The sequence below is a fragment of the Lissotriton vulgaris genome, chromosome 2_1 (assembly GCF_964263255.1).
Source record: "Lissotriton vulgaris chromosome 2_1, aLisVul1.2, whole genome shotgun sequence".
NCBI classification, from domain to species: domain Eukaryota; kingdom Metazoa; phylum Chordata; class Amphibia; order Caudata; family Salamandridae; genus Lissotriton; species Lissotriton vulgaris.
In genome coordinates, this window is record NC_141687.1 from 153,486,094 (window position 1) to 153,499,524 (window position 13,431).

At 55.2% G+C, this 13,431-nt stretch overlaps 1 protein-coding gene across 2 annotated transcripts in view; it reads right to left on the bottom strand.

The window, feature by feature from the left end:
• The window catches only part of LOC147729730 (sphingosine-1-phosphate transporter SPNS2-like), a 327,355-nt gene extending 314,337 nt beyond the window's left edge, over positions 1 to 13,018 (bottom strand). Inside the window, exon 1 of one of the 2 annotated variants that reach the window (XM_086954611.1) lies at positions 11,797 to 13,018. In XM_086954611.1, coding sequence (XP_086810737.1) covers positions 11,797 to 12,037 — 241 coding nt within the window. In that variant the 5' untranslated portion in view covers positions 12,038 to 13,018. The remainder of the gene's footprint in view (positions 1 to 11,796) is intronic. The other variant, XM_086954612.1, reaches the window with a different exon arrangement.
• Between the last annotated feature and the right edge of the window lie 413 nt (positions 13,019 to 13,431).

Genomic DNA, 13,431 nt, shown 5'->3' on the forward strand with positions numbered 1-13,431 from the left:
AATGGATATAAAAGACATATTATATACCTGCGTGTTTATTATATATATGTGTGTGTTTACATACACACACAACTCCCGCCCGCGAAGAATAATTTATGTATTTCCTTCATTCATTGATTTCCTTCATTGATTTCCTTCATTTCATTAATTTCCTTTTTCCTGGTCACAAGCTGATTACTCGAGTTGACAGAAAATATCCGAATACAACGAACACATCCAAACATGATACCCGGATTCACCACTAGTATTGATGCAATCAGCCTCCCCTGCAAGAAATGTACACAAAACGGGGACATTTCCATTGAAACCACGGACCACTGCAAGCAGAACACTGCAGGAAGCAGCGAGGCAACCCTTCACTTCTGCATACAAATGTGCTCATTGTGCAATGTGTGCGTTCATAAAATCCCCCTCTTCTCAGTAGCACACTCGAACATGCCCTATTCTTGCACCACAGACAACGGACAGCCAAACAGCAGGTGCAGTATTTACATTTCTGTTTTCAAAAACATGATCCGTTTTTAAAAAGGGGCCAAGTAGTCCATACCTAGTGTGGCAAAGCAATCATGAAATATAAAAAAAATACATAATGGGACACAAGTGTATTATGGTCTAAGGTAGGGAAGGGACATCTTGTGAGTAAGGGGAGAGCATAGTACATCCCCGCTTCCTTTCCCCCACCTTCCTTCTCTCCCTAAGCTCTCACGAGCTCTCGAGAAGAGAGAGACACTCGGGAGAGCACCCACCGTGTCACATTCACGCGCACAGACTGTGCTGTCACAGGTACCCTATGACGCAGACGAGACTGCAGCAGACACTTCCACGTGCCGAGCTGCGCGAGGCCCGCGGTGCCCAGTGTAACATGGCGCTTCCAGTGCCAGGCGCCAGAGCCACGCCCTCACACCAGACTTGTAATTAAATATGTGTCAGCCTCCTGTCACCGGAAGTTTCTTGGCACCAGCAAGGGAGGTTAATCGCCTTTTTAGGGCAGTGGCTAGATTGCTACTAGTTAAATTATGAAACCCCATTGTTAATCCTCCTGGCTGCCCCAATTGGCCAGACAGACTGTGTGATCCTCGGACGCTAGCTTTAGCCAAGCGTGCCTCAGTTCTATTCGCAGGATACATGTATTCATAAAAGACACCGAAGAGTGAACCTTTACAGGTCGCCGGATTCGGAAACCATGTGCGCATATTGCTACAGTGCACTACATTAAATATGTGTTATAACCCTATACACCCATTAGGCATGTCTGCCGAGGCACTGTCTGCGCACTGTGACTAATGTCCCGTGTGAGCACTATTGTTGGTGCCGGGTGGCATTGCAGTTCAGGTAATGATTATTTTCCACCAAACATCTTCACCGAAAGGGCGAGTTAAAAATCAGCTGCACCTTAGATCCGAGGCTGCTTCCAATTTTGAATTCCCCATTTGTATTCGTAGCCCATCTAGTCTCGTGCATTTCAAAACATGTCAACTGCATCACACTGATATGTGGCAACGAAGGCAGGCCGAGTCTTTGCTTGCTGGAGCGCACTGAGAGATGTTTGGATCCGTGATTGTGACTTCTGTTGGGCTGGTGCTAAGCAGCTCATAGCCGCGGCTGGGGCTGGTGCTGGGAGTGACAGAGACAGGGGCAGGTTGGTGGGTGATGGAGTAGAGGGGGAGGGGGGGGGGGGCAGGTTCTGTGCATATGTTGTGTCTCAGTCTACACTGTGTGCACTGCAGTTTCGGTTCAGTTCATCGGTGCCATTCGTACCCAGTGGCCGCTAAAGAGCAGTCTGTGCAGGGAAGCCAAGGGCAGAACATGGGGAGTGCCCGGCAGCGCTTAACTTGTGAGCCGGTGCCACTGGGTCTTCTCAGAAGCCCGCGGTCGGTGCAGTAAAATGTCAGCGCACTGAATACTAAAGCTACAGAGTGCTAAATACACCGCACGCCCCTTTATCTGACTGCTAGACACTCCCTGCCCCTGTCTCTCACTCCTGCAAGTTACTGCTATCTTTCTTTGTGACGGTTTCTGTATTTCTCCTCTGTCCCATTTCCGTTTCGTCTGTTTTTCTTTCTCTTTCTATTGTAAATGACTGATGCTTTAAGACAAGTACCGGTTCCCAAAAATGGGGGCCGGTGGCCCCGGACAGCAATCACAAGCTCAAATTAAGCTCTGCCGGACGGTTGTGTCACTCAGTTAGTATCTGCACCACCCACAGCAGGCATTGCAGGTTGGGAACTCACCAGCCTGCAGGCCGCCATGCCTTCTGCACCTGTGGTGCCCCCCAAGGCATGCACCCTCTACCGTCAGCCGCACCGCCCTCCCAGGGCTGGCTTTAGCGCTGGTGGCGCCCTGTGCGGCAATGTCTGTTAGACCCCCCTCTCCCCCCCCCATGGCCACCTCTGCCACGGATTCCCTCACTTGCACCCCTTAACAGTGCCTCTCAAGTCTCCATAACCACTGTCTCTCAGATTCATTTAGTTTTATAGCACCACTCACACCAGTGTAAGGTGTTAGAGCACTTTACACCACACACACACTGCATAGAGACGGTCATATGTGTGTAAATCAGTGTATAGGAAACGTAACATCAGACAGGACTACAAGGTGTAGTGTACAAGTGACATATCATCGATACTGGTAGGCAATATAGTTTGAGTCCTTATTCTGGAAAAGCACAAATTCAGAATGTAAAACTTAACATTATTCCTCTTTCATAATAAGAATTGTTTTCTATCTAAATGAACCCTTTTCACAAGATTAGAACAATGAAAGACTGGGCAAAAAAACATATAGCTCTAACATATACCTTGCAGTTTGCATGCGGCTCTAGGATGACAGTTAATAGCTCAATTTTCAATATTAGGATTTTGATTTATAAACGACGAGTATCAAAAGGAGCTCTCTTACAGAAGCAGTAAATCACTGACCTATTTACATTGTATGCAAATCGTTATCTGCTTGGTACACTTTCTTAGCAGCAAGCATCTTAACCCTCTGCACTACCTTATGATGATTCAAAACTTGCACTAGGGAAACCTCTGATCTCTTTCCAGGAAGACGATTAATCACCTGAGTTCTCTTGACATTTTAATTGATGCCTGAAAGTTGCTCGAGACCAGGAACAGGCAGAAGGTTCTTTTAAAATGATAATATGCGTTTTCAAAAAATACGCCCCCACCCCAAGTCAACGACCAGCGCTGTTGCACCTATCGCACCGCCCTAGAGCCGGCCCTGGCGATTCCTCCCTGTGGGGCTGCACACACTGCAGCTGCCCACCTGCCCTCCAACCAAGGCAAACTCCATGCCCCCAGCCCAAACACACTGCAGCAGCCCTCCAGAGCATGCACTCTCCGCCCGTCAGCTCATACACACTGCACACTGCAGCAGCCCTCCAGAGCATGCACTCCCTGACCTCAGGCCAAATATACTGCAGCCTCCCTCCAAGGCATGCACTCTCTGACCTCAGCCCATACGCAATGCACACTGCAGGAGCTCTCCAGCGCATGCAGACTCTGCCGTCAGTCCATACACACTGCACACTGCAGCAGCCCTCAGCGCATGCACTCTCTGCTGTCAACCCTCCAGCGCATGCACTCTCAAATGTCAGTCCATACACACTGCACACTGCAGCAGCCATCCAGAGCATGCAGTCTCTGCCATCAGCCACACACACTGCAGCAGTCCTCCAAAGCATGCACCCTCTGCCATAAACCTGTACACACTGCAGCAGCTCCCAGCCCAAGCTCTCTCTGCCGTCAGTCCATACACACTGCACACTGCAGCACAACTCCAGCGCATGCACTATGCCGTCAGCCCATACATACTGCACACTGCAGCCGCCCTCAGCGCATGCACTCTCTGCCGTACGCTGCACACTGCAGCAGCCCTCCAGCGCATGCACACTTTGCTGTCAGCACATACACGCTGCACACAGAAGTAGCCCTCCAGCGCATTCATTCTTTGATGTCAGCCCATACACGCTGCACACTGCAGCCTCCCTCCAGCGCATGCACTCTCGGACCTCAGCCCATACACACTGCACACTGCAGCACCCCTCCAGCGCATGCATTCTTTGATGTCAGCCCATACACACTGCACACTGCAGCAGCCCTCCAGCGCATGCACTCTCTGCCGTCGCCCATACACACTGCACACTGCAGCAGCCCTCAGCGCATGCACTCTCTGCCGTCAGCCCATACACACTGCACACTGCAGCATCCCTCAGCGCATGCACTCTCTGACCTCAGCCCATACACACTGCACACTGCAGCACCCCTCCAGCGCATGCATTCTTTGCTGTCAGCACATACACGCTGCACACAGAAGTAGCCCTCCAGCGCATGCATTCTTTGATGTCAGCCCATACACGCTGCACACGGCAGCAGCCCTCCAGCACATACACTCACTGACCTCAACCCATACACACTGCAGCAGCCCTCCAGCGCATGCATTCTTTGCTGTCAGCCCATACACACTGCAGCAGCCCTCCAGTGCATGCATTCTTTGCTGTCAGCCCATACACACTGCACACTGCAGCAGCCCTCAGCGCATGCACTCTCTGCCGTCAGCCCATACACACTGCACACTGCAGCAGCTCTCAGTGCATGCACTCTCTGCCGTCAGCCCATACACACTGCACACTGCAGAAGCCCTCAGTGCATGCACTCTCTGCCTTCAGCCCATACACACTGCAGCAGCCCTCCAGCACATGCACTCTCTGCCATCAGTCCATACACACTGTACACTGCAGCAGCCCTCAGCGCATGCACTCTCTGCCGTCAGCCCATACACACTACACACTGCAGCAGTCCTCAGCTTATGCACTCTCTGCCGTCAGTCCATACACGCTGCACACTGCAGCAGCCCTCCAGAGCATGCACACTTTGCTGTCAGCACATACACGCTGCACACAGAAGTAGCCCTCCAGCGCATGCATTCTTTGATGTCAGCCCATACACACTGCACACAGCAGCAGCCCTCCAGCACATGCACTCTGTGACCTCAACCCATACACACTGCACATTGCAGCAGCCCTCCAGCGCATGCATTATTTGCTGTCAGCCCATACACACTGCAGCAGCCCTCCAGCGCATGCACTCTCTGCTGTCAGCCCATACACACTGCACACTGCAGCAGCCCTCAACGCATGCACTCTGCCGTCAGTCCATACACACTGCACACTGCAGCAGCCCTCCAGTGCATGCATTCTTTGCTGTCAGCCCATACACACTGCAGCAGCCCTCCAGCGCACGCACTCTCTGCCGTCAGCCCATACACTCTGCAGCCTCCTTCCAAGGCATGCATTCCCTGACCTCAGCCCATACACACTGCACACTGCAGCCGCCCTCAACGCATGCACTCTCTGCCGTACGCTGCACACTGCAGCAGCCCTCCAGCGCATGCACACTTTGCTGTCAGCACATACACGCTGCACACAGAAGTAGCCCTCCAGCGCATGCATTCTTTGATGTCAGCCCATACACGCTGCCCACGGCAGCAGCCCTCCAGCACATACACTCACTGACCTCAACCCATACACACTGCGCACTGCAGCAGCCCTCCAGCGCATGCATTATTTGCTGTCAGCCCATACACACTGCAGCAGCCCTCCAGCGCATGCACTCTCTGCTGTCAGCCCATACACACTGCACACTGCAGCAGCCCTCAGCGCATGCACTCTCTGACCTCAGCCCAAACACACTGCAGCAGCCCTCCAGCACATGCACTCTCTGACGTCAGCCTATATACACGGAACATTGCAGCAGCCCTCCAGCACATGCACTCTCTGCCCGTCAGCTCATACACACTGCACACTGCAGCAGCCCTCCAGAGCATGCTCTCTCTGCCGCCAGCGCATTCATTTGCTGTCAGCCCATAAACACTGCACACTGCAGCAGTCCTCCAGCGCATGCAGTCTCTGCCGTCAGCCCATACACTCTGCAGCTGTCCTCCAGAGCACGCACTCTCTGCTGTCAGCCCATACACTCTGCAGCCTCCTTCCAAGGCATGCATTCCCTGACCTCAGCCCAAACACACTGCAGCAGCCCTCCAGCACATGCACTCTCTGACGTCAGCCTATATACACGGAACATTGCAGCAGCCCTCCAGCACATGCACTCTTTGCCTGTCAGCTCATACACACTGCACACTGCAGCAGCCCTCCAGAGCATGCTCTCTCTGCCGCCAGCGCATACACACTGCACACTCAACCACCCTCCAAGGCATACACTCTCTGCCATCAGCCCATTCATACTGCACACTGCAGCAGCCCTCCAGTGCATGCGCTCTCTGACCTCAGCCCATACACACTGCAACCTCCCTCCAAGGCATGCACTCTCGGCCGTCAGCCCATTCACACTGCACACTGCAGCAGCCCTCCAGTGCATGCGCTCTCTGACCTCAGCCCATACACACTGCAGCCTCCCTCCAAGGCATGCACTCTCTGCCGTCAACCTATCCACACTGCACACTGCAGCATCCCTCCAAGGCATGCACTCTCTGCCGTCAGCCCATACACACTGCACACTGCAGCAGTCCTCCAAAGCATGCAGTCCCTGCCATCAGCCCAAACACACTGCACACTGCACACTGCAGCAGCCCTCCAGCACATGCACTCCCTGACCTCAGCCCATACACACTGCACATTGGAGCAGCCCTCCAGCACATGCACTCTCTGACCTCAGCTCATACACACTGCACACTGCAGCAGCCCTCCAGCACATGCACTCTCTGACCTCAGCCCATACACACTGCACATTGGAGCAGCCCTCCAGCACATGCACTCTCTGACCTCAGCCCATATACACTGCACACTGCAGCAGCCCTCCAGCACATGCACTCTCTGACCTGAGCCCAAACACACTGCACACTGCAGCCTCCCTCCAAGGCATGCACTCTAAGCAGTCAGCCCATTCACACTGGACACTGCAGCAGTCCTCCAAAGCATGCACTCTCTGCCATCAGCCCATCCACACTGCACACTGCAGCCTCCCTCCAACACATACACTCTCTGACCTCAGCCCATACACGCGGCACACTGCAGCAGTCCTCCAAAGTATGCACTCTCTGCCATCAGCCCAAACACACTGCAGCAGCCCTCCAGCACATACACTCTCTGACCTGAGCCCAAACACACAGCACACTGCAGCAGCCCTCCAAAACATGCACTCTCTGCCGTCAGCCCATACACACTGCACACTCCAGCCACCCTCCAAGGCATGCACTCTCTGCCGTCAGCCCATTCACACTGCACACTGCAGCAGTCCTCCAAAGCATGCACTCTCTGCCATCAGCCCAAACACACTGCACACTGCAGCCTCCCTCCAGCACATGCACTCTCTGACCTCAGCCCAAACACACTGCACACTGCAGCAGCCCTCAGCGCATGCACTCTCTGACCTCAGCCCATACACGCTGCACACTGCAGCAGCCCTCCAGCACATGCACTCTCTGACCTCAGCCCATACACGCTGCACACTGCAGCAGTCCTCCAAAGCATGCATACACTCTAAGCAGTCAGCCGCACCACCCTTCCTTCCTGTTGTCCATGCATGCTGCACAATGCGAGTGCCCCAACCAGGGCTAGCCTTGGCACTAACCCTCCAAGGCATGCGCCCTCTGTCATCATGAGTGTCGGACTGGGACAGAAAATAGACCTGGGCACCAAAATAAAAGTGGTTCTCGTTGGTGCATCAGATAGGTTACAGTGGTGGCATTATCAGGGAAATCAGCAGTAAAACCCAACTGAACAGGCCTAAATTCAGCCCAAAAACCGGCCCGCACACTGACCAGTCAGAGCAGCCAATCAGGCACTGCCTGATTGCATTACAGCCTGTTCAACACTGGCCGTCAGCCGCACCGCCCTCCCCGTGGAGCCATACACACTGCAGCAGTGCTCCAAGGCAGGCACCCACTGCACTGCCGTCAGCCCATACACACTGCACACCGCAGCAGCCCTCCAGCGCATGCACTCTGCCGTCAGTCCATACATACTGCATATTGCAGCAGCCCTCCAGCACATTCACCCTCTGCCGTCAGCCCATACACACTGCACACTGCAGCAGCCCTCCAGCGCATGCACCCTGCCGTCAGCCCATACAGACTGCACACTGCAGCAGCCCTCCAGCGCATGCACCCTGCCGTCAGCCCAGACACACTGCACACTGCAGCACCCCTCCAGCGCATGCATTCTTTGCTGTCAGCCCATACACGCTGCAGCAGCCCTCCAGCACATGCACTCTCTGCCGTCAGTCCATACACACTGCACACTGCAGCACCCCTCCAGCGCATGCACTCTGCAGTCAGTCCATACACACTGCACACTGCAGCAGCCCTCCAGCGCATGCACTCTCTGCCGTCAGCCCATACATACTGCAGCAGCCCTCCAGCGCATGCACTCCGCCATCAGTCCATACACACTGCACACTGCAGCAGCCCTCCAGCGCATGCACTCTGCAGTCAATCAATACACACTGCACACTGCAGCAGCCCTCCAGCACATGCACCCTCTGCCGTCAACCCATACATACTGCAGCAGCCCTCCAGCGCATGCACTCCGCCATCAGTCCATACACACTGCACACTGCAGCAGCCCTCCAGCGCATGCACTCTGCAGTCAATCAATACACACTGCACACTGCAGCAGCCCTCCAGCACATGCACCCTCTGCCGTCAACCCATACATACTGCAGCAGCGCTCCAAGGCATGCACTCTGCCGTCAGTCCATACATTGTACACTGCAGCAGCGCTTTCACACTGCAGCAACCCACACCATGCACCGTCCGTCGACACCCGCAGCGCGCGCCCTCCCCGTCCTGGACCCACGGGACCGCCCCACATGGCCGCGGCGCCCTCCTCTGCTAGGAATGATGCGATTGCCGCACGCGCACTGGACCATACCCTCGGCCCCCTGCTGGGTGACACCGCAGCCTCACCCCTCTCCTCCCCACCCCCGCTGGCAGGGCCGGTGAACATTATTATCCATGTGTAATGCGCGACTTCTGTTGAAAAGCGCTCTAGCACCTTCGGGTAGTGTCGGCGCTACATAAATACGTAAATGGCAAACAGTCCCTAAATGGCCACTCCACCCCTAACCCCCCCCCCCCCTCTCTTGGTGGGCGCTGGGTCCATGTCCAGGAACTGACACCTCTCGCCCAGGCCCAGACTCTCTGACCTTGGTAATTCTGGCTTCTCCCGGGCCTGAATCCCCCACTCGCCTTCAGTGGGAGGGCTCACGTGGGGAAGCAAGGGTTGTGTGCATCACTAAAATATCTGGGTTGAAATACTTGACTCTTACTGCTCAGTCCTCGCCCTTCATTTCAAATCTGCAGGGGTGCTGCTTGCACTGATCGAAGATTAAACATTGAACCTGGCTGTCTCCACTGAGCGCGTGTGTTGTGCATCGGTGTTGCTATAACTGAGTGTGGGTGTCTTTGACTAGCTTCATGTCGTTATAGGAGGGTTCATATTCTCAGCAGTGGGTGTCTGTTTCCTCCACTACGTGTCTGACCCAGTGAGGGCTGGGTTCACTTCCATGCATTGGTTGCCTTGAGCATTGGGCTTGTTCCCACACATCTGATTCTGCCCCCCTGCTTGCTCATTTTCTAGCGTGAGGGGGTTAGAGTTGCCATGAGGGGGTTAGAGTTGCCATGAGTGGGTTGGGGGTCGCATTTGGTGGTTCTATGACAAGGGTGGTGTTTGCTTGGTGTGTTGATGTTCCTTGGAGGTTGGCGTGTAAGGTTCTTCGTGTTCCCCTGGGCCTGGTTCCCCCCTTATTGTGTGTGAGTATTTGCGTGTAAATGTCCCCAAGTTTGGGTTGCTGTTCCCATGGGTGTGTTTGTGTTCCTTCCTGTGAGTGTCTGTTTCAGTGGTGTGCGCTGCTGCCATGAGTGGTGTTGCCTATCTGTGAGTGGCTGTGTGACCCACAAGCTCTCTTGAAGGGGAGTATTTGCATGATTGTTAAAATACACGGGTGTCTGTTCCCATGAGGGGTTCCTTTGGGTGATATTTTGTTCCCATGATTATCTTTGGTGTCCCGTCATTGGCTGTATTTTCCCATCAGTGCCTGTCTGCATTGATAAGTGGCTGTCAGTTCTTATGAATGAGCACTCGTTACAATGGATGGTTCACTGTCCACGTGCGTGGTGGGTGTCTGGTCCCTCGAGTGGGAGTTGTGAAAACCGGCGGGTGTCTATTCGAATTAATGAGGGTCTGCTCCAATGAGTTGGTTGGTGATTTTTCTCACCAGTTGGTGTCTGTTCCAATGATAGGTTTCAGTTCCCATAAGCGAGTGTCTGTTCTAATGAGTGGATGTCTGTTCTAATTGGTGGGTATGTTTTGCCATGAGTGAGTGCATATTCCAGTCTGTGAGTACATTTTCTCCTGCTGTGTCTCTCTTCCCATATATGAGCGGATGTCTTTTGTGAACGTGAGTAGCAGTTCCCATTAACAGGTCTCTGTTTTCAAGTGTGCATGCCTGAGCTAATGAATGAATGCCTGATACTTGAGTGTCTGTTTCCATGACTATCTTTTCTCATAAGTGAGCGTCTAATCCAATCAGCGGGAGTCTATTTCAACTCGCAGATGTCTGTTTGAATGGGCGGGTGTCTGTTTCTATGAGAGGCAGTCTGTTTCGAAGAGAGGGTGTCTGTTTCATTGAGCGGGTATCTTTCCTCATAACTATCTGTTCCTATGGGAGTTTGTTTCCATGAGTGTGTGCCCGCCCTATGAATGAGTGTCTTTGTCCATGAGTTGGTGTCCGTTATCACGAGCAGGTGTCTCTTCTCGCGAGCAGGTGTATGCTATCACGAGTGGAGTCGGCTCCCCCGGGTGGATCTCTGTTCCCAAGAGTGGGCGCCTTTCCCCATGAGCCAGTATCTGCTCCAATGGGAGGGCGTGTATTCTCGTGAGTGGATGGCTGTTCCCGTGGGTTGATGTCTGTTCCCATGGACAGTTGCCTGTTCCCTGGCATTGGTGCCTGGTTCTGTCAATGAGTGTCTGCTCCCAAGGGTATATTCACGTGAGTAGGTGTCAGTTTTATCGAGTAGGGGCTGCTCCGTTGTAATGGTCCCTGGTTCTGTCCCCATGGACAGGTGTCTGTTTCCAACAGTGAGTTTCTGTTCCCAATGGCAGGTGTCTGTTTCAAACACAGGTGTCTGCTCCCATGAGTGTGTGAGTGTTTCAATCCGTGGGGGGTCGGCTGATGCCGTGAATGTCTCTGTCCGTAAGTGTCTGTTTCTATCAGCGGGTCTCTCCCCATGAGTGCGTGTCTGTTCCCAAGGTGGTGTCTGTTTCAAACAGCAGGTGTGCGCTCCAACGCGTGTGTGTGTGTTTCAATGAGTAGGGATCTGCTGGTGCCGTGAATGGTTCTGTGAGTGAGTGTCTGGTCCTATCAGTGGGTGTCCCTCCAGGCGGTGGTGTCTGTTTCAAACAGCAGGTGTCTGCTCCCGTGAGTGTGTGAGTGTTTCAGTCAGTGGAGGGTGGGCTGGTGCCGGGAATGGTTCTGTCAGTGACTGCCTGTTCCTATCATCGTGTCTCTCCGCATTAGTGCGCGTCTGTTCCTAAGGTGATGTCTGTTTCAAACAGCAGGTGTGTGCGCCCATGAGTGTGTGAGTGTTTCGGGGAGAGGGGGTCTGCTGGTGCCGTGAATGGTTCTGTGAGTGAGTGTCTGCTCCTATCAGCGGGTCTCTCCCCATGAGTGGGTGTCTCCCCAGGAGTGGTTGTCTGTTTCAAACAGCAGGTGTCTGCTCCCTGAGCAGCTGTCCCCTCCCCTGCGAGGCTCGGGCATAGGAGGGAGAAGGGCTTACCTGCCACCGTGTACCTGTCCAGGTAGTTCAGCACGTTGCCCACGCTCAGGATGCCGGCGGCCGCCACGCTGGCCCGGCCCAGGGTCCGCGGCTTGTGCGGCGCGTCCAGCGATGGCCCCAGCTCCGGGTCCGAGTCCTTCATCCTGCCCGAGAGGGTCTGCACCTCCTCGTCGTCGCCGGCCCCCGTGCAGCCGCTGCAGTCCGGGCTGCTGCCCGAGCTCTTGCTCTCCAGGCACATCATGGGTCCGTGGGCAGGGAGCCCCCGGGGCCCCAGGGCACGGCGAGCCGGGTGCCAGGGGGAGCCACGGCCGCCACCGTGGGGGCGCAGGGACCGGGCACTGCTGGCGGGAGGGCAATGAACGGAGGGGTGCGTCCAGAGCGGGGCTCAGACCGGGCCCCCGACGGCCACCCGCCGAGGAGAGGGCAGCGCCGCAGGGGCCGGGCGGGCGGTGGCCCTCACTGGGGAGGGTGGCACTTGGAAACAAGGAGCCCGGGGCCACTGCGCGGGTCAGCTCTCGTTTCTGTATGTCTGTCCTTTCTCCGGTTCTGAACTACTGCCTCTGACTCGTAGCTGGTTCTGATAACTCTGGGCTGACTGCTACTGGTCCCGCTGCATCAGACCCTCCCTGGTTCTGATATATGTGCAGTTCCTCGTTCTGGTACCACTGCCTCACACCCTCTCTGGTTCTGATATGTGCTTATCCTGGTTCTGGTACCACTGCTCACACCCCTCCCTGGTTCTGATGTATGCGCCGCTCCTGGCTCTGATATCTCGGTTCGGGTGGCCTGGGTATGTTTGTATCCGGAGGCCTCGGTGCTGTCCTTGGTTCTGCCTGGTCTCGGGCTCTGGTCTCTCGGGCTCTGGTCTCCCGGGCTCTGCTGTCACTGGCTGCGGTATCTCATCCTCGGTTCCAGCCTCCCTAGTGCCTCTGGAAGTCCTGGTTCTGGCCTCGATGCCCTGTGCCCGGTGGGTGCAGGTGGCACGGCGGAGCTCCTGGTATGTCTGGCCCCGCTGCAGCGCCGCTGCCCTGTATTTATGCGCCTGCTCTGTATGGCGCCGCTCCGCAGGGTCCTGGTGGCGCTCCCGTGTCCCTGGTCTGGCGCCGCTCCGCTGTTCCTGGTTCTGAAGCGCTGTCCTGTATCCCGGCGCTGGTGCTCTGCACGCCCTAGCCTCCGCCGCTGCACGCCCGCTCCCGGCTCCTTTCTCTCAGGCCCGTGCTCTAAAGCTGACAGATGCCGCAGACGCCCCTTTCCTTGGCCCGCCTCTCGCTTCTTCCACCCCCTCCTTCACTCCCCTCTCTCCTCCCACCGCCTCCTCCTCCGCAGAGCCGCGGTACCTTCCACCCATCCTTTGCTCCATGAGAGGCCCGAGTAGCGCGCGCTGTGGGTGCCGGCAGCCGGGCGGCTCCTCGTAGTGTGTCAGGGGTAGGGTGGAGGCCCGTAGCATGTGGGACCCACACAGCCTGTGCTATCGCAATGCCTGCTGCACGACAAAGCGCCGAGTAGCGCTCGGGCACTGAGTATATTATGGTACTGTCCACAGTCCTTTAAATGGGAAGGTACTGAGTACCTGCACTTTTACAATTTGAAAGTGAGAGTACCAGCACTTCACAGCACTGGTGCAATATTATTAAT